The 18,828-nt window shown below is 36.6% G+C and overlaps 2 protein-coding genes and 1 long non-coding RNA gene across 4 annotated transcripts; all 3 read right to left on the bottom strand.

Moving 5' to 3' along the window:
* Window positions 1–1,417: 1,417 nt before the first annotated feature.
* Window positions 1,418–3,858, bottom strand: LOC111336704 (uncharacterized). Of its 2 annotated transcripts, none has more exons than XM_088737334.1 (5): window positions 3,709–3,858; window positions 3,164–3,241; window positions 2,677–2,802; window positions 1,771–2,255; window positions 1,418–1,584 (listed from the first exon to the last, which is right to left on the bottom strand). In XM_088737334.1, exons 1-4 carry the CDS (start codon window positions 3,828–3,830, stop codon window positions 1,814–1,816), a joined length of 768 nt encoding a protein of 255 aa, XP_088593460.1. In that variant the 5' UTR covers window positions 3,831–3,858; the 3' UTR covers window positions 1,418–1,584; window positions 1,771–1,813. The 2 variants fall into 2 exon arrangements, with proteins under 2 accessions (XP_088593460.1, XP_088593459.1); XM_088737333.1 differs by having other exon boundaries at window positions 2,668–2,802.
* A 2,701-nt stretch (window positions 3,859–6,559) lies between these two features.
* Window positions 6,560–15,342, bottom strand: LOC148720674 (uncharacterized). The gene is made up of 3 exons (XR_015992926.1): window positions 15,249–15,342; window positions 7,377–7,454; window positions 6,560–6,823 (listed from the first exon to the last, which is right to left on the bottom strand). It is a non-coding gene; the product is annotated as an uncharacterized LOC148720674 (long non-coding RNA).
* A 1,495-nt stretch (window positions 15,343–16,837) lies between these two features.
* Window positions 16,838–17,842, bottom strand: LOC148720675 (melatonin receptor type 1C-like). The gene has a single exon (XM_088737660.1). It carries the CDS (start codon window positions 17,840–17,842, stop codon window positions 16,838–16,840), a length of 1,005 nt encoding a protein of 334 aa, XP_088593786.1.
* Window positions 17,843–18,828: the final 986 nt, after the last annotated feature.

Genomic DNA, 18,828 nt, shown 5'->3' on the forward strand with positions numbered 1-18,828 from the left:
CGGCTTACAGCTATCCTACCGAGCTTATTTCCAGCTCTTTAGACAAAATTATGGCTCCCATCGTCAAACCTTTACCATCATATATCAAAGACAGCCAACACGCTCTTCAAATATTTTGCCACTTTAATTTCCTTGGCTAAGGAAAACTTCTTTTCACTATGGACATTATATCTCTAACTTTATACTGTCATACCTAATGGCACTCAAACATTTTTTTAATCAACGCACTGTTAGGGAACCTAGATCTGAAACGCTACTTCGACTAGCCGAACTAGTGATGACACTCAATCATTTTTCATTCGGGGACAGCTTTTCAAACAAACTAATGGCATAGCAATGGTACCAAAATGGGGCCCAGCTATGCCAATCTTTTTGTAGGTTTTGTCGACCACCAATTTTTCAGCCAATACAACGCCTCCAAACCTGAACTCTACGGTCGCTACAATTGACGACTGTATCGGCGCTACGCCCTCTACCGGAGAGGAGCCAACTCAATTTATAACCGCAGTCAATTCCTTTCACCCGGCTCTAAAATATACCTAAGAAGTTTCCAACAATTCTGTATCCTGTTAAGACATCAAAGTTTCAATTGAAGGCAACGCTTTATGCACTAGTGTGTGTATTACACACCTACAGACTCACATAGTTACTTGCTGTATTCATCTTCGCATTCATCTCATGTCTAAGACTTTGTCGTTTATGTAGTGATGACTCTGATTTTTTCGACAAATCAGAGTCAATATGCCAGTTTTTCGAAAAACATGTTTACCCTGTGTCTGTTGTTAAAGCGGGTCACCAATGCGCCCAACTTATTGATCGACAGTCAGCACTACAAACGTCACTGAAGGATATTTCCAACCGCATTCGGTTCACTCTCACGTTTCACCTTCACAACCACACAGTTAAATCCATTATCTATAAAAAACTTTAAATTACTTCAAAACGGTCCAGAGACTGGCGCTATCTTTTCACATCGTCCACTTATTTAATTCAAATGTGACAAAAACATAGACAGGTTTTTGGTCAATGTGACAAAAACATAGGCAGGTTTTTGGTCTTACATGTAGGTAGCTCGGAAAGTCGCAAAACTCTTTGACAAAAGTTTATCTTTCGAATCGGCACGCTTTTCATTCCACTAATTTACTCTTGTTTTTACTCGTCATCATGTTACCACCAATAGCGTAGCTCCACTTTCTGCATATAAACACACACACAACCCACAATTCCTCCATTCGCTCTGACGAGGGGCTAACGCTCGAAACCTCAGGTTTTTCACTCCTTACGGTGGCCAATTTACAATTTCAAACTAGTTGATATAGCTAAAAAAAAAATCTGCCTCAACTACAACTTAAAATAAGCCAATCAAACTGAAAAACATCTCTTAGGAAAACAAAAGAAAAAAAAATAGACCCAGGTATTCATGAACTTCATTTATTTTCATGACGCGAAATTTAAGCAAATTACAACTTTTTATTTCAATATTTCTGCATTACTTCCCATTCTATTTTAAAAATAACACGAGCTGTCTTGTCCTGAGTTGTCCTAAGTTATCCATGCATTTTTAAGGTGCGTATTCATCAAGACCTGCAGGAAAGAGAAAATCAGACATAGCTACTAATGAAGGTGACTCTTTATCCTTTACACTCTAAAATCAGCTCCATGTACATTTTCTGTACCCTTCTCTATACATCTCCAAGAACCTTAGAAGGAGAACATGTGTCAAAATTAGGAGCTACAGGTACCATTGCTTTTTTTCTTTTTTCCACTCACCTTCACCAAGCGTTTGTTCATTCCATCACTGAATTGGTCTTCGTTAATCGCGAGATTTACGACGATAGCGTCGATAGCGTCGATAGCGTCTGCGTGGTTTGTACGGTTTGTAGGGTTTGTACGGTTTGTACGGCTTGTACGGCTTGTACGGTTTGTACGGTTTGTACGGTTTGTAGGGTTTGTACGGTTTTTTCGGTTTGTACGGTTTGTATGGTTTGTACGGTTTGTACGGTTTGTACGGTTTGTACGGTTTGTACGGTTTGTACGGTTTGTACGGTTTGTACGGTTTGTACGGTTTGTACGGTTTGTACGGTTTGTACGGTTTGTACGGTTTGTAAGGTTTATACCGGCGTCTATAGGGTGAGGGGTCAGCTGACTTTTCTATTGTTCCTACGTCATCTTCGTCACTAACTTCGCCTCCATCATCGTCATTGCCGAATGCTCCTTCGTCAAACTCCTTATTTTCGTTTGCCACGTCGTTTTCACTGAGTGCAGGGAAAAAAATTGCTTAAGATAACCGTCAACGAATTGGTTGTTTAAAAAACTGCTCTAAATGGGGACCTGTATAATCTAAAACAAGGTCAGAACACAATACCGGGAGCTACGATCCCCACTCTCAGAGAGAAGTGCGTGGGTCCTTTGACGTCTCCCTGCTAACCAGTACAGAGAAGATGCAGGAAACATCTTATCACCTTATTCGAGAAGACTGGAACGTCTAACCATTTGCAGATGTCACAGCAAAGGCAGCGAATTATTTTCAGTTATCTTGAGAGCCTGAGTGTTGCTTGGCTGATTAAATTTCACAAATTTAAAACTTTTCCCGCTCTGAACATTTGACTGCGGAAAATATCAAAACTATAAGTCGTGCTTAAGTAATCAGAATAATTTTGAGCTTACTCAACGTGCCTTGTAAGGATTGCCGGATCCTCATCCTCATCCTCTTTCTCGACGAACATTGCAGGGATTGTCATATCCGCGTCCTCTAGGTTTTCCTCGTCGAACTCTCCATCGTTCGCTTTCATGTCGTATCCGCTGAAACATAAAGGACAAATATCATGAAACCATTTCCAATGCTTTTTTTCTGACTTTCTATTTCCTGATTTTCAACAAAGTCTTCTATAAATCTCAGTCCCCCCTACGCTAAAAGAATTCCAAAAGCTAATCGTGAACGAACTGGTCAGTCTTTACTTGTTCATTTATTTGTTATTTTAAAATGGAGACCTGTATAAACATAAACAAGGTCAGACCACAACACTGGGAGATATGTTTCTTACTCTTAACGAGAACTGCGTGAGGTTCTTTAACTTCCCTTGCGCAGAGAAGATGCACGAGACGGGGCGTACGGTTTAGGATCGTTATACAAGAATCAAGTCTAACCACTTCCTCCACGTACCTTTTAGGAATTGCCTCATCATCGTCATCTAGGTCATCCGCATCGAGCTCACCATCATTATCTATCATGTATTCTTCACTAAAAACATTACAAATGCAAAACAAAACCATTGCCACTGCGACATAATAATTAATTGTTCAAATGAGGCCGAGGATCGAGTTTCGCTGTTTTCACTATTTCCATTGAAACCTTTCAGAATCGTCAAAAAGAATGATGGAAAGCAAATAATTCATAGATAAACTTAACTTTTTATTCCATGGTTTTTAAAGAGCATTAAAAAGTGAGTCTTGCAAATATGCCAGATGATTAAGTTACGTTGTATTCGAAAGACATAATGGTGAAAGATGGGAAGTAAAGATGAGTCTAATTTTTAGTTCCGACGCTAGTTGAATGAATCGTCATTGGTAGAATTTCCTGATCATCTAGTATTCCTTTCTTTTTCCTGGAGAAACAGGAGAAACTCCGTAGATGTATTGCCTCTATAAAGTCTATTTGGTTGCTCTTTTCATGATTTGATTTACAATTATTTTCTTCATGCAACTTACCCTCGAGGTTTTTCTGCTTCAAATGCATCTGCCATTCTGGTCAACGCATTTTCAGTTGTTGCGACTGAAAAACCGACAGCGAGCACAAAGCCAAATAAAGCCAAACTAACAGTTGACTTCATTTTGACTTCCCCGCTAGAACTTGACTTCTCCAATGAAGAAAGCACCCAAAATCACTGCTTTTATGCATCCGATTCTGGGTGATATTAAAATTCATTTTTCGCTCAGATCCCCATATCACCCTGTATCTGATCATGGAATACAGACCCTTGAAAATCTTTAATCAAAAATAGTCTAGGAATGCCCTATTCACCCTAAAGGTAAAAATATTAATGAATCCTCTCAAAATGTTCGTCTGTCATGTAATATCATCAGATAAACCATATAGTTTGAGAATATTTAGTACTTTAAATCCCTAATTATCTCCAAAGAATTTCTTTCAGGTTTTAGTTTATTTTATTTTACTGCTAGAAACACTTATAGTCAAATATCAGGAAGACAGTTCATATTTCCTATTTCAAAGTGATTATGCCATGTATACCAAGTGTGAACTGAATATTGTTGCTTTGCAACCCGTGTTAGCAAAACAAATGTTCTAAATTTAAATGAGCTGTTTACTTTCACCATATAATAAGACAGATATCACCAGTGAATAAGCGAATGAGCTTTAAATTTGTTAGGAAAACAACCTTCCTCAATTTTAATGAGCTGGTTACTTTCACCATATATTTAAACAGATATCGCCAGTGAATGAGCGAATGAGCGGCTTTAAATTTATCTGACTTATCAGAGCTGCATAGTTAGAAGTATAAAAATATAAATTTATGAATCAGTGTTATCTTTTTTTAAGGTTACTTGCTTGAATTTCAAGTTCTTTTTTAATCAAAATAAAAATGTGAATAATTACGTTAACAGAGACTCGCTGATAATTTCTTCTGCCTTTTTGATGTTGATGCTGAAGTGAAGTGCAATATAAAAAAGATCTTCAAGGAATTAAGTTCTCGTTTTAATTCACATCAAGTCTGAAATAAGCGCTGTTGATCTGTCATTGTAAATAGCGCTCTATAAGTGATAAATTGTAATTGTAATTGTAAATAAAGGAATTTGGTCCATTTTCGTAGACCTATCGTTCAGATTTACTGCTGAGAACTTTTATTTGGGAAAACCACTTTTTAAAAGTGCGCAGACGCCTAAATTGAGAACTCTATTTCCAAGAAAGATGTATTAAGTGGATGCTGAAAATATAATGTAACCGATAATTCATTTAATATGCCAGCAATTAAACCAATACAGGACTAATGATATCAAAGGTTACAGCTCAGGATGGTTTATTACGTTTGCAGTCAAATTCCCTTTGGTTACACGAATTTATTGATTGTCTTTTTTAGTTAAAAGTTAAAAATGTCTTTTGTTTGTTCATGTTTAATTTTATTGAAAAATGAAACGCTCTTCCAATATTTTAAATTCATTAATATTCTTGTGGAGGTAATTGTACTTTACCATGTTTTTCGCGAGACAATATTGTTTCAGCCCGACAATGTTTCATTTCATCAACAATCTGCCAGACTGCAAATTACTTTTTCCTTCGATTGGTTATTATCTATGATATATTTAGAGACAGTCGCAAAAATAACCTTAGTGGCAATTTCCTCTTTCTTTACATAAATAGATAAAAAAGAAATGAGATTCTATAGTATTGTTTGTCCACTGAGTGATGGCAGATCACGTTATGGAGTCGTAAGTGTCACACTTGGCAACGACTTGAGTGTTCCACTTTTCTGCTCCAATCGCAATTGATATTAATTGAGGACTTAAAATAAACAGATACATATATCTTATCAGATGTTTTGTTGTGTAGTATCGCTGATTATTTTTACGAGTTGTGTCGTATTTTGACGAGCCCGTAGGGCGGGTCAGAATACAAATAACGAGTAAAAATACTCAGCAATACTAGACAACAAAACGTCTAATAGGTTATTTATTATCCAACACGCCAAACTGTTATTTCAGTGCGTTGAGGATCATGGAAAATATTTGCGGTTGAGAAGAGACGGATAAACACTACAGCGAGAACAAACTAGCTTGCCTCATGAAAGACATGGTGTTTTTAGAACCAAAATAATTTGTTTCAAAAGGCCTTCATAACAAATGTTTAACCGCAAATCTTCCCATTTTTTAATCCCTACGGATAAGACTTTTCTTTCCTCTAGAATCCTAAAAAAGGGCGTTATTCTTGTGAGAATGTTCTTAATCTTACAGTGAGCTTGAAAGTGATATCAGAACGAGGTTCGGAAAACGGTTTTTTCGTTCTTAAAACTGGTTTTCGAAAATTTCTGTAATCGATGACCAGTTCAGCAATTTTTGATGGACTGGAAACAGAGTTTGAACGATATCATTGAAAACCAGATCAATAGAAGAGATAAGTAGAAACTAGTGTATCTAATAAGAAGTAAAACTGCGGCACATTCTGTTGACATTGACAAAATTTACGCTGTGATCCATCCACCTGCATTTTCCAAAACTTACATTGAGATATATTTCTCTAAAGTTCTTTTCTGCAAGAGAAAAAGTATACTAAAAACAGTAACAATCTAATCCGGCTTTGCTTAACCTCAAGAACATACAGATGGGGAAATGACATCTTAAACCTAACCCTCATTATTACATCATAAAGGAAAGTCATTAAGAGATATCCTAATACAATTTTCATTTTGAGGCAGAAGATTTTAAAGCGCTAGCGAATGGCAGGAGTCACACAGGCGCTGTGAACACTATCGGTCAACTGCCTTTTGCTTTCGAGGATCGAGAATTCGCATTCCCTATATTCTTTTACAATCCGGATTATGATACTGTTCGCTCGGTACGCTCACTGCGCAGCAAAAATGTACCTCAACTATAATCCAAAAAATACATCAAACTATAAAAAAAATATTAAGAAAAACAAAAACAATAGAGCCTGGTATTAGTAAACTTCGATTATTTTTATTATTGTCGCGAACTTGAAGCAAATTACAACTTTTTCTCCCCATTTTATTTTAGAAGTGGAACAAGCTGTCTTATCATGAGTTGTCCTTAGAAATCTCCATGCATTTTCGAGTTGGGTATTCATCAAGATCTGAAGGGAAGAGAAAAATCAAACATGGCTACTGATGAAGGTCACTCTAGCTTTATCCTTTACACTCTAAAATCAGCACTATATATATTTTCCATATCCTTCTCTATCCATTTCCAAGAAACTGAGAGGGGGAATTTGGGCAAAAATCAAGAGCTGCACGTGCCATTCCTTTTTCTATCATCATCATTGTCGAATGCTCCTTCTTCAAACTCCTCGTGTTCAGTTACCATATAATTTTTACTGAGAGCGAGAAAAAAGGTATTACAAAAGATGATAGTGGACGAACTGGTGCTTTATTTGTTCATTTATTTATTTGTTTGTGATATGTAGACAAGCTGACTCGGCTCAGCATTTAAGCTGGTTTAAATGGAGGCCTGATAAACATCCACAAGGCCAGACCACAACACTGGGAGCTACCTTCCCTACTCTTTACGAGAAGTGCGTGGGGTTCTTTGATGTTCCCTGATCCCCAGCACAAAGACAATTCAGGAGAGAGAGCCTATGGTTTGGCACCGTTATCCGAGAAGCAAGTCTAACCATTTCCTCAACTTACCTTCTGGAAATTGCCTTATCATCGTCCTCTAGGTCTTCCTCATCAAACTCTCCATCGTTTTCTGTCATGTATTCTTCTCTAAAAACATTTAAAATGCAAAGTAAAATCATTGCCGCTGCGACACAATTGAAAACTGCTAACAAATTGAAAGAAAAAAACATTTTCAAAAGTTTAAAAAGAAAGCTGTTAATAAGCTTAATTGTTCAAATGAGGCCTAGGATCGAGTCATAGAGTTCTCATTATTTCCATTGCAACATTTCAATTAGTAGGAGCAAAGTTCACTTACACTTTCATTTTAATGAAATGAAATTGAATTAAGTGTCACCATCTCCAAACAAAAAAACAAGAAGAAATTCAAAGAGTAAACACTATCAAACTATATGGTTTTTGACATCAATACACAACAGAGGAACATTTAATAGTACAATTCATTGCAATTTTGCTAAGGGAAATGAGTTGTTTTCTCTGATAACTCAATACAGACGGAAAAGGGACATTTTGGGTAGCGTCACTTTAATCTAACTTTTCTTACCGTATTTCCTCGAATCTCAGCCGATTCCGACCCGAGGTTAGTTATTGGTTATTTTGGGGCATCTTCGTAGCCCGACATTCGCATTAGAGATTATTGAGCACATCACACTAAAGAAAGAAGAATGCCTTTTGAAATGATTTATTTTATGGACACAAAATTCAAAATATTTTTTCAGCTCATACTGTGATCAACCACAGAAGGCGGTTGATCACGATCATTAACATCTTGCAATCAGTTCACGATGGCCTGTCTCCGACGCGTGATTTAAAACAAAACTTTTCCTTGCAGAAATATCTCACCAGATGTGTGATCAGCGTATCATGAAAAGTTATAGTAAAAAATCTTTTCTTCACAGAGAGAACATTTTACCTTTTAATTAATCAGCAAAATTCCTTGGTTGAAAATGTCTGTCATGAGGCAAGATAGATTGTTCTCACTGCAACGTTTTATCGTCTCTTCTAAACCACAAATATTCTCCGTGATCATTGGTGTATTTTTTCTAACATCAGAGATGCATTTCGTAGTAGTTAAGAAATTTAATTTAAGATTTCCTTATTCCTCACGTAAAGTTAAATGCAGGTGGAGCAAATTTGCACACACTTAAGTCGTGGGAGAGTTAATGTGACGCTTGCAACTTTTTTTATATGATCTGCCATTACTTAATAAACAAACACTGCTCTGGATTACAGAATTTCCTTTCTTGATATATATACATATGTGTGTCTGTGTAGAGAGAGAAGTAGGGAGAGAGAGAGAGAGAGAGAAAAAAATTGCCATTGATGTTATAAGACTTCTCTTTTTATTCAGCTATTCAGAAAATATGTATTGTAAGCAATTTTCTCACTTACATCTTTCTAACAAACTAAGAAATTGATCGAGCTCCCAGTTGGATTATTAGCTCAGTTGTTGGAGCACTGCACCGGTATCGCAGAGGTCATGAGCTCAAATCCCGCACAAGCCTATATCTTTTTCATGCTTATTTTTGCTACTGCTTCAAATACATGATATATTCATATAATCACAGCCGCTCAGTATATCACTTAGATAAGTAAAATAGGACTATTTATTTGCGTGCACATTGTACCTACCACCTGATAAGAAATCTTCTCCAATACTGTATCAATTGCAATATAAGAGTGCACAATATGTGGCTGTGTAATTAGCTACTCCTTATGCTCTTCTCAAACTTTATTTACATCCGCCATTTTAAACGCCTCCTCGATTTTTGCTGAAATCGCATTTTTCCGACCTAATTATAGGTAAAGAAAGTCAGATTTTGTTCAGTTCGAGTTCAGATTTAGTGCAGAAAAACCCTAATTATTGCGTGTTGAGATTCCAAAGGTAACCTAACCGTTCGAAAATTGCTAATAAACGTGGAATTGATTCCAACATAGATGCGGCCATTTCGAAGAAGTAAACGATACAAATACAGGTGCTGCTCTTGTTAACGCAAAAAAGCAATTTTTAAGTTAAAAATTTCCCTTTGTTTAGCTCAAACAGATTGCCAAGAAATGAAAGAGGAAGAAGTAAGAAGTAAGACTGAAAATGGCTACTTCTAAAGTCGAACGGTAGAGTATTTTTGAAGACAAGTTTCAAAAGAGTTTTTTTACGCTATCAAGTGTCGGGCACCAAGGGACCCTTGAACTGTCTCTATCTTCTTTCTTTAAATACTCGGTTCTCTAGAAAAGAATTCTAATAACATCCAACCTCACTTCATTCTGTGTAACTCTGGCTAAACTCTTAGTCTACCGCACTTTGATTCTCGCTGAATGCTTCTCAGTGACTCGTGCTGCTAAACACTCCCTTCAACTACTGAATTCTTTCTCTACTCTTCTGCATATTGTCGACACTCTTCTCGAGTAAGTAAGCTCTGTAGAACATGCTTATATATTCACTATTGATAGGTATGGGTTGGCATGTCAGCTGGCTGACCTTGCCGGGGAGACGAAACAGTTGTTGTTAGAATACTAACCTAAAACAACTCCACGAGACTTTTGAAATGAACATCATTATGGACTTAGTGCTTCGGTTTAACTGATTCAACCTCTGACAGTGTCAGCCAGAAACGATTAACAATTTTTGTCCGAAACAAGGTCAGTAGACAAATTTAGCACTTCCACTTATGAAAGTTGGACAAGATCGTCACGCTTCGGAAACTCATCACGATAGCGTAACCCAAATAACTTCGGACTTTGAATTTATTTAGTTGTAACTAAATCCTAATCATAAAAGAATGACTAAATCATACGTACTGACCCGACTAACAAATCTAAACTGACTGCGCGGACCAACTAAACTAACCAAATACACTTTATAAAAATTAAAACGCGGTTTCAGTCCTTGAAGGGAAAGGGCAGCTATATGGCTTCTGAAGCGTATATCTTCTTTAGCAAGTGGATATGTTTTTCTCACCGACAGATAGACAGAATCTTTCCTGATAGCAATCGTGAACTTTAAAAATACTTATCATATTAGCATGGTATGTATTACCAGATCTATTTCCATGAAATGAAATTGATAAAGTGTTGCCATGTGTAAAAATAGAAATGTGAAAAAATAGAAATGATAAAGAATTTCAAAGAGTAAATACTATCAAATTATATGGGTGGGTGGGTGTATGCTTGTCACACCGGCAGACAAATAAAATATTTCTTGATGTCATTCGTGTACTTTAAAACCACTCAGATTATATGGGCACGGCATATGCTAATAAAATCTATTTTAATGAAATGAAATTATAGTAAGTGTTGTTATCTCCAAATAAAACAAAAAGATGAAATTCAACTAGTAGACACTCTCAAACTATATGGTTTCTCTGTTAACATCAATAGAAGACAGAAGTAAATTTAGTAGGAAGACGATTCATTGCGATTCTGGTCAGTCTTCATGATTTATTTTTTACAGATTTTCGGCGGTATACATTCCTTGATCAGATATCGAGTTATATGGGTGATATGGGGATCTGAATACAGCATTGTACACTCGAGAAAACAGTTCATATTTCCTATTTCAAAGTATTTACGCTCTTTACACTATGTGTGAGCTTAATATTGTTGCTGTGCAACCAGTGTTGTTCAATCTTTCATAGCAGGCCTGCTTATCTTCGCTATGTACAGTAAAAAGGTATCGCAAGTGAATGAATAAATACAAGAAAATCCAGGAGTTTTAAATAATTTAACTTATCACAGCTGCATAGTTAAACGTACAAAAACTTAAAGTGCAGTATGGGTGCTTTTTTCTGCTTAAAATCCGTCCTGCTTGAAAACCATATGAATGTAAAATACCATTAAACTATCATTACACGACGAACCCAATATCTTTTAAACTTACAAGTGTATACGTATGATGCACGATCCTCACAGTAGAGAGCGCTATTTATGCAATAGCGAAAATCAGACCTGAAAAAAATCAGGCCTGTACGGGATTCGAACCACTGACCTCTGCGACACTAGTGCAGCGCTGTACCAAACGAGCTAACAAGCCAATTGGGAGCAGACCGTCAAGTTGATTGGTCTGCTCCCAGCTGGCTTGTTAGCTCGATTGGTACAGCGCTGCACTTGTATCGCAGAGGTCAGTGGTTCGAATCCCGTACAGGTCTGATTTTTTTCAGGTCTGATTTTCGCTATTGCATAAATAGCGCTCTCTACTGCGAGGATCGTGCATCATACGTATCTACAACCGCAGTTCAAAATATATTAACTTCATATACTCATTGTATCTTACAAGCGTATACGTAAGTATAGTTTTTACGATATATGTTCCATGATCGCATATCGAATGGAATGAGGATCGGAACGAAAAATAGATTTAATTATCACCCAGAATGGGTTGCATATCAGCAGTGATCTTTGGAGCTTCCTACAGTTGAGAAGTGAAGTTCCAACGGAGAGGTCAAAATGAAGACACCTGTTATTTTGGCTTTGTTTGGCTTCGTACTCGCTGTGTCTAGTTTTTTTTAATCTGCTGGATTGCTTTATTGAAATTACTTAATACTCACTTTTTCTTGTTTGGATAAGTAGAAATGTTCCTTCAAAAATGATTGAAATAGAATTGAAAAGGAATATACATGGGAATCCTTCGCTTTTGTCATCCTTCGTTTCATCATCATTCCTTCCTGAACTTAAATTATAAAGGCCTTTAAAAAGAAAAGAGTCGGCTTTGCATCTTTGTTTTATAGCTATTCGAAAATAAAATATGTAATTCAACAGCGTATCACTTATTATAAGTGTGTATGATAAGTGGCAAACTCGACATCGCAGGAAAATTTCATAGTACCACATCATGGTGGCATGGTCTTCTTTGCAGTCACGCTCTACTTGACGAGATTAAAGAACAGCTTTATAGGAGACTAACGGCATCGCAACTCCTAACCACAAAAGAAAGAAAGAATCCTAAGTGCTTTGAGCCATAACAAGAAATTCTTTACAAGATGGCTGCCAAAATGGCCGCGAGCATGCGCTAAGCGCGGAAATGCGGATTAAATATGGCTGCGAAGTATATAGGAAATAATGGAGAATAAAAATATTTTGGATTTTGTGTCTTGTGTCATTACTGCTAGAAACGCAACCTCCCCAACCATCAAAATAATAATAATAATAATAATTTTTTTTATCATGCAATAATTTCTATAAAATCCTCTACAATACAAAATATTAACAGCGTAAAAAACGATCCAAAATAACTCACTTTCGGCTCACATCTCCTTTTTTGTCAAAGAGTCTGGAAAACTATAAATAACGGAGTCAAATCTGAACAGATTCAAAGTCTAATAATCTGATAAGTAAAAGCATATCTAAAACTATACAGAAAAGAGAAAGGTGAATGGCAAATCTAGAACCCTATATACATGGCTGCTAAAAATCATTAAACAATGTCAATGGCTCCCTCGGCAGCTGCGATTTCAACGTCACAATTATTATAGTCATACGCAGCGCGGCGCTTCACCCGCGATCCTCGAAGGCAAACTAAGGCCGACCGAAGGAGGGCAAAGGATGTCTTTGCTCGGATCCAGGAAATTGTCTGCGAGTATCGTTCCCCTTTCTTGGCGGCTATCAGCTCGGCCAATCGGCTGTGGTATCTTATGCATTCCATCCCCATCCCTCCCGTAGTTGTAAATACAAGCGGCGTAAACTAATAAGTTTAAATTAACAATAATGATAATTAATAATAATAATGATAATAATAATGGTTTTTAACAGATCCACTAGGTGGCTCTTCCCCGTTAAAAATACATCAATTACAATTAAAATAAATCAAATTAAGTTATTCACAAATTACGCAATATGCAATTAAAAGTAGAAGTAAGATTGACAGAATAGAAATTACAGTAAAACTAACTAATCGCTCTGTACTCTGGTACATTAAAAATTCCTTGAAAGTCTTAAAAGGGCTCTGTAATCTTTACAGTTTCTAATAGATTGTGGTAAATTGTTGAATAGCTTCGACGCATTGTCTTGGAAAGTGCTGTTTTCGGTCAGGACCACTAATCTAATTGAATTGTTTGAGCGTTGTTCCTTGCGGCATTTCTGTTTTATTATTTTAAGATAATCTGGTCAAGTCTCAGTGTTATGCAAAGCTTCAAAGCATGATTTCAGGAGGTTCGAATCTCTTCTCTCATTGATTGGAAGCCATCCGATTTTAAGTACATCCCGAAAGTTCTTAACATTGTGACCGAGTACAAAACTTGCAGCAGCAAATTGAACTCGTTGGAAACGGCGAAGTAAGAATTGTGGTAAAGGGTAAAAAACCAGATCTGCATAATCTAGTTTGGACAAAATCAATATTTCTACCAGTTGCTTTCTAAGCTCATATTTGGCAAGGTATTTCAATTTTCTTAGTATCGATAGAGTGGCGTAACATCCAGATACCGTGTGCTTGATTTGACCGTCCAACTTAAGGTGTTCATTGATGTGAACTCCATGCAGTTTGCAAGATTTAATAGATAGAGTCAAGTTCGAACCGTATTTTAATCGAAAGAAAAGTGAGAAATACATTGGGTTTTAGACGGTATGTTTTCATTCAAATAACCTCATACAATAGCAACACTTTCCCCTTTCTCTCATTCCTTAAAATAGGGCTTACCCTCACAGTTTCTTTAGTCTGATTCACCGATTCAGTTCCCTTTCATGATATCCTAAAGAAAAGAAGTTTAACTCGCAAAGGAAACGTTTTTACGCTCCAAAAACATCCCTTAACACGTTGCCTTTTCAATGTGTAAAACGGCATTTCTTGGTGTACGGTTAAAATTTTACATACGCTACTCACTTCAAATAAGCGTCATATTTACCTTTCCTTTAGTTAGTCCACAACTCAACACTCTTTCAACTTGAAAGTAAGGTTCTTCCTTCTTTTCGATCTATTCTCTATGGAGGAACTAAGAGCATTTAAGCTGCGGTAATAGCCCTTTGAATGATTTTTCCTCCGTCCGTCCGCCATATTGAATACCGAAATTTGCGCGCCCGCCGTTCAAGCCGTTGGTTGTCTTCGATCTCTGGTTATGATTCGTGGCATAGACATGGTTAAGCTGTACTAAAATGAGCTATAAGGCCACACGTGAATCTTTTGACCGCCTCGAAGAGTGACTATCATCTTAATTGTCCTTACAATATGACCTCTGAATCAGTCATAAAGGTAGAAATAATAATAATAATAATAATCTTTATTGAGATGACCTTTTCATATAAAATATGATTTTCAAAAGGATCTCCAAAAAAAAAAGGATCTCCAAAAAAAAAAAAAAATTCAATTCACGCATTAAAACTAAAAACATCTAAAAAATATAAAAAAGAAACAACACATTAACTTAAATTCATATGGATCCCAGATTTAAAAATAACATGGTATGAAATTCATTAAGTCACAAATTTAAAAGATTACGTTTAAAAACATTAAGATTAACGGATTGCCTTATTGCTTGGCTAAGAGAGTTAAAATCCTTGATGGCAAGAAAAGCTGTCCGTTGTTTACCCCAATTCCAACTAAAGAAGCTCTTGATTGTGGAACAAATTCTCCTTGTCAGCACCTTAGGAAATGTATAGAGAACAGTATGGAGAATATGCAGACTGATGTTAGGGTGGAAAGGGTTAAGAGTGACCATCATTAGAAATGATGTTTGATTTATTCTCTTCCTTGACAGGTCTTTATGAATGCGAACCTTGAAAATGCATGAATGGAGAACTTAGGACTGCGATAAAACAGCTCTTTACACCAAAAAATATTGTGATACTTCTAGAAAGAAAAAGTCCTCAGCTGCTGTTAAAAGATAATGGGAATGAAGTAAATTTTGTGATTTGCTTTAAGTTCACGTCGAGCTGATAAAGATAAAAAAAGTTCACAAATACCTGACTCTGTTGTTATCGTTTTTCTTGTGACTTTGTTCACTTTAATGTTTTTTTCTTTTGGTTGTAGTTGAGGTAACATCTTTTCAGTCTTTTTTTTTTAAAGTAGTATCGGAAAAAAATAGTCGAAAACAACACCGAATACCATTAGCTAGTATAAACTCGCTCGTTTTCATAAAACGGAACATTTTCATCCGTGATTCTTGCCAATATTCTGGGTGAAAGAAGAGCAAGAGCAGAGATTTCGCTGTGCTAAATGCATGGTGCCGATATATCATTATCTAAATAGAATGGTCTACCGTCTCGTCAGCGGTTTCAATTTGTTTTCTTCCCAAAAAATTACCGAATTGACCTATCTTTCCTTTAAAACGTTTGGAAATTTAGTGTATTTCATTCTTCATTAGTTCGAAATAAATGTCTCGAAACTATTTCAGCGTTAACTATAACATATTCTTAAACCTTTGGCCAATTTCAACCTCAAAATTTTCAAGTAAAGGACTAGTACTTTTATAAAATTTGATGATTAAGTTGAACAATTTCTTGTTTGAAATAATATTTTTCCTTAGCCAGGATGACTCTGTCTCTGCGTAAGTTCGTTGCAAATAGAGTTAAAACGTAAATAATTACGTAAGCAGATATTCTTCTTTCTTTTAATATTTACATATGGTGCTTCGGTGCAATATTAAAAAGATCTCCGAGGAATTAAGTTCTTGTTTTAATTCACACTAAAATCTGAAGAAAACGCATGGAGTTCTTGTTATAGAATTGTCTTTCAGGTTTACTCCTGAAAACGTTTGTTTAAAAACACCAAACTGGACTGTTCATTACTTTTTTTCCGTAAAAGTGAACTGCTAACTATGAAAATCTTGAGTTAAATTTACTATCTGAACAGTCCACTTCAGGCGGTGTGAATTTTTTAATAATTATTATTAATATTTCTTAAATGTTTATTTCTTAAATTTCTATTTCTAGTTTATTTATGTATTTAACTATTCTTTTAATTTTTTTTAAATTTTTTTTAGACTCCACACTCCGCGTTTTCGGAACAGCCTATTGAAAATATGATGTAATTGGTAATTCTTTTTAATTAATAAACCAATACAGGACTTACGATATCACATTATTTTTAGGGAGAGGGTGGAGGTTTCAGGATTCGTTTCGATCCACATTAGGGGGAGGAGGGAATGTCATTATTCATTTAAACTTCATATTAGTGTACAAAATAGAAAGGACTCGATGTTCCTTGACTACAAAGTGGCATTTAAAAACATTAGGCTTTTCAGTTGAGGACCTGGAAACTGAACCCGCTTTAACTGAAGGCAACTGCATCTTTGTATGCAGCCCTAATGATCAGTTTTGTAGTATAAATCTCGTATCATCTACCAAAGTAATGTCAATCATGCTAAAGTCTTCTTGTAACTTCGCGTCCTACAGCATCCCTAAGGAATTCTGATTAGTGTTTCCGTTGTCATAGCGACTACAAGTAATTATCGTCTGGAAAATTGAACTGATGCAAGATCAGATTCATAATCTGATCTTGCAGCCCCGATGATCAGTTTAGTCGAGTAGTGACGTCATACACGTTAAGTCGATTATGCTGCAGCCTCCCATCCCCTCACAATCTCGCGTCTGACTACATTCCTTGGGTGGTTCTGAGCTGTACTTTCATTACCATAACAACCACAACTGAGTGCCCTCTTGAAAGCCAGTCTGAACTGCGGATTCATAATCCCATAGATAAATGGATTTACCATACAACTCAAGAACCCCATATAAACACTTGCTGTAAAGACCGTTTGAGGAATATAAAACCCAGAAATCCAACCGACGGTGATAATAGAGAGTGGAGACCATATTAGCATATAGACACAGGCCACGGTGAAACACGTCTTTAAAACCCTTACGTCCGTCATATTGGAACGGCGAGAATCATTTGCAGCGCTGACGCCGTTTCCTTCAGCGTGCGCGTTCAAATTCCACGTGCTTTGTTTCACAGCTTTGTAAATTTTGAAGTTACAATAAAATATTATGATCGTGACTCCGTTAATAAGAACTGCCGAAACAATTAGTAGGTATACACCGGGCTCTGGGAAACAAAGCAAAAATTTCGTAAATGATACCCCAAGCCATCCAAAGAAATGAGGCGTTTGGAGAAAAATGGGAACTAGCCATCCGAGAAAACAATATGACCGAGCTGCTCTTTTACTGGGGAATAATTTTCTGTACTGGGTGGGTTTTACGACTTTTATGTATCGATTGAAGGCTATGAATCCCATCGTAAATATGGAGGCTTGCGACAAAATACCTAATATTGATCCTACGACCTGACACCACAACTGGCCGAGTTTCCAAGTTCCCGAATACAAGCTCGCTATCCAGAATGGCATGCCTGTCGTTGCCATGGCGACGTCAGTCAATGCCAGATTATGTATGAAAATGTTGGTGATGTTGTGGAGCCTGGAATCTCTACTGATGACATAAACAACCAGCAAGTTACCAGACAGGGCTGCAAGAAGAATGAGGGCTGCCATAGTCACTTCGACATCAATTTCAGTTCTTGAGCGACCAAGAGGATCATGGGAAAGTGAATCAGGCATGTTTGTCAGCTTGTAAGGTTGCGGTGGATTGGAAACAAATCTACTTTTGGGAAAATAAACTTGTCCCGTGAAACCTAGGTAAAGAATGACAGACAAGATAACAATGTTATATGTAACATTTGTATCACGGTGATTCAAGTCTGCAGATTACACTGATACAGTGCGATCAGAAGTACAACGAGATGCAAGTTGGTAACAAGACTGATTTGGCATTCATTCCATGCTAATTATCTTTAAGATATCGAAAGATTTAATTTAAGGAGGTCTGCTTTCAGGAGGGATGATCGGATCTCTGGCGTTCAAATGTAGTTAACTTTTTAATTTCCATACTTGATCTATTCATTCAATGACCATCAGTATATCTTGGACGTTTTGCTGTGAATTAAACCTGTGGAGTTAGGAAGAAAAATTTTCTCTAAAACATGAAAGTTTAAATTTTCCGTGTTTTTTTTTCACAGCTTTTTAGATGTTGAGGAAGTAGTAAAATATAACTCACGCCCTTAATCCATTTTTTGATTCATTGGACTCCACCTTACAAAGGCTTAGTTTAGTATGATATGATATGGCAAGTAGAATGGCACACTGACACCTGACACCACGTGTGGCTGATGTTCCAAATCAGTCCCGTACAGAGGCTAGCTATCGGTGTCAGCCAATGCCAAGTTAAGAATGAACACTTTGGTGACTTATGGAGTCTGGAATCTCTACATCATGTTACCCAACATGGCCGTGAGGCAAATTAAAATGGCCAGAGTCATGAAAAGCGAGAGTAGAAAATTGTAGATTCATGATTAAAATCAAGATCGGTTATGGTTTTGTATTTTGGTCGATAGATTGGTGTAAATGTTTCTAGACGAGTCAACCAGCGTGGTGCCAACTGGGTGCAAGGGTGGTGATTTCTTTTGACTCCAACTGAAAATTGGTCTACCATGAGAACGATTAAGGATTAATATTATGTTGAACAAAAAAATGTTAATTGACAAATT

The sequence above is a fragment of the Stylophora pistillata genome, chromosome 11 (assembly GCF_964205215.1).
Source record: "Stylophora pistillata chromosome 11, jaStyPist1.2, whole genome shotgun sequence".
Lineage (NCBI taxonomy): Eukaryota > Metazoa > Cnidaria > Anthozoa > Scleractinia > Pocilloporidae > Stylophora > Stylophora pistillata.

What these genes read in the sequence shown, in the direction of transcription:
- LOC111336704 (XM_088737333.1), bottom strand. Translation starts at nt 3,830, where the DNA reads ATGAAGTCAACTGTTAGTTTGGCTTTATTTGGCTTTGTGCTCGCTGTC. An exon ending in GAAGCAGAAAAACCTCGAGG is followed by an intron (nt 3,242 to 3,708) that starts GTAAGTTGCATG and finishes TAATGTTTTTAG; the next exon opens with TGAAGAATACATGATAGATA. An exon ending in GATGAGGCAATTCCTAAAAG is followed by an intron (nt 2,803 to 3,163) that starts GTACGTGGAGGA and finishes TTTATGTTTCAG; the next exon opens with CGGATACGACATGAAAGCGA.
- LOC148720675 (XM_088737660.1), bottom strand. Translation starts at nt 17,842, where the DNA reads ATGCCTGATTCACTTTCCCATGATCCTCTTGGTCGCTCAAGAACTGAA.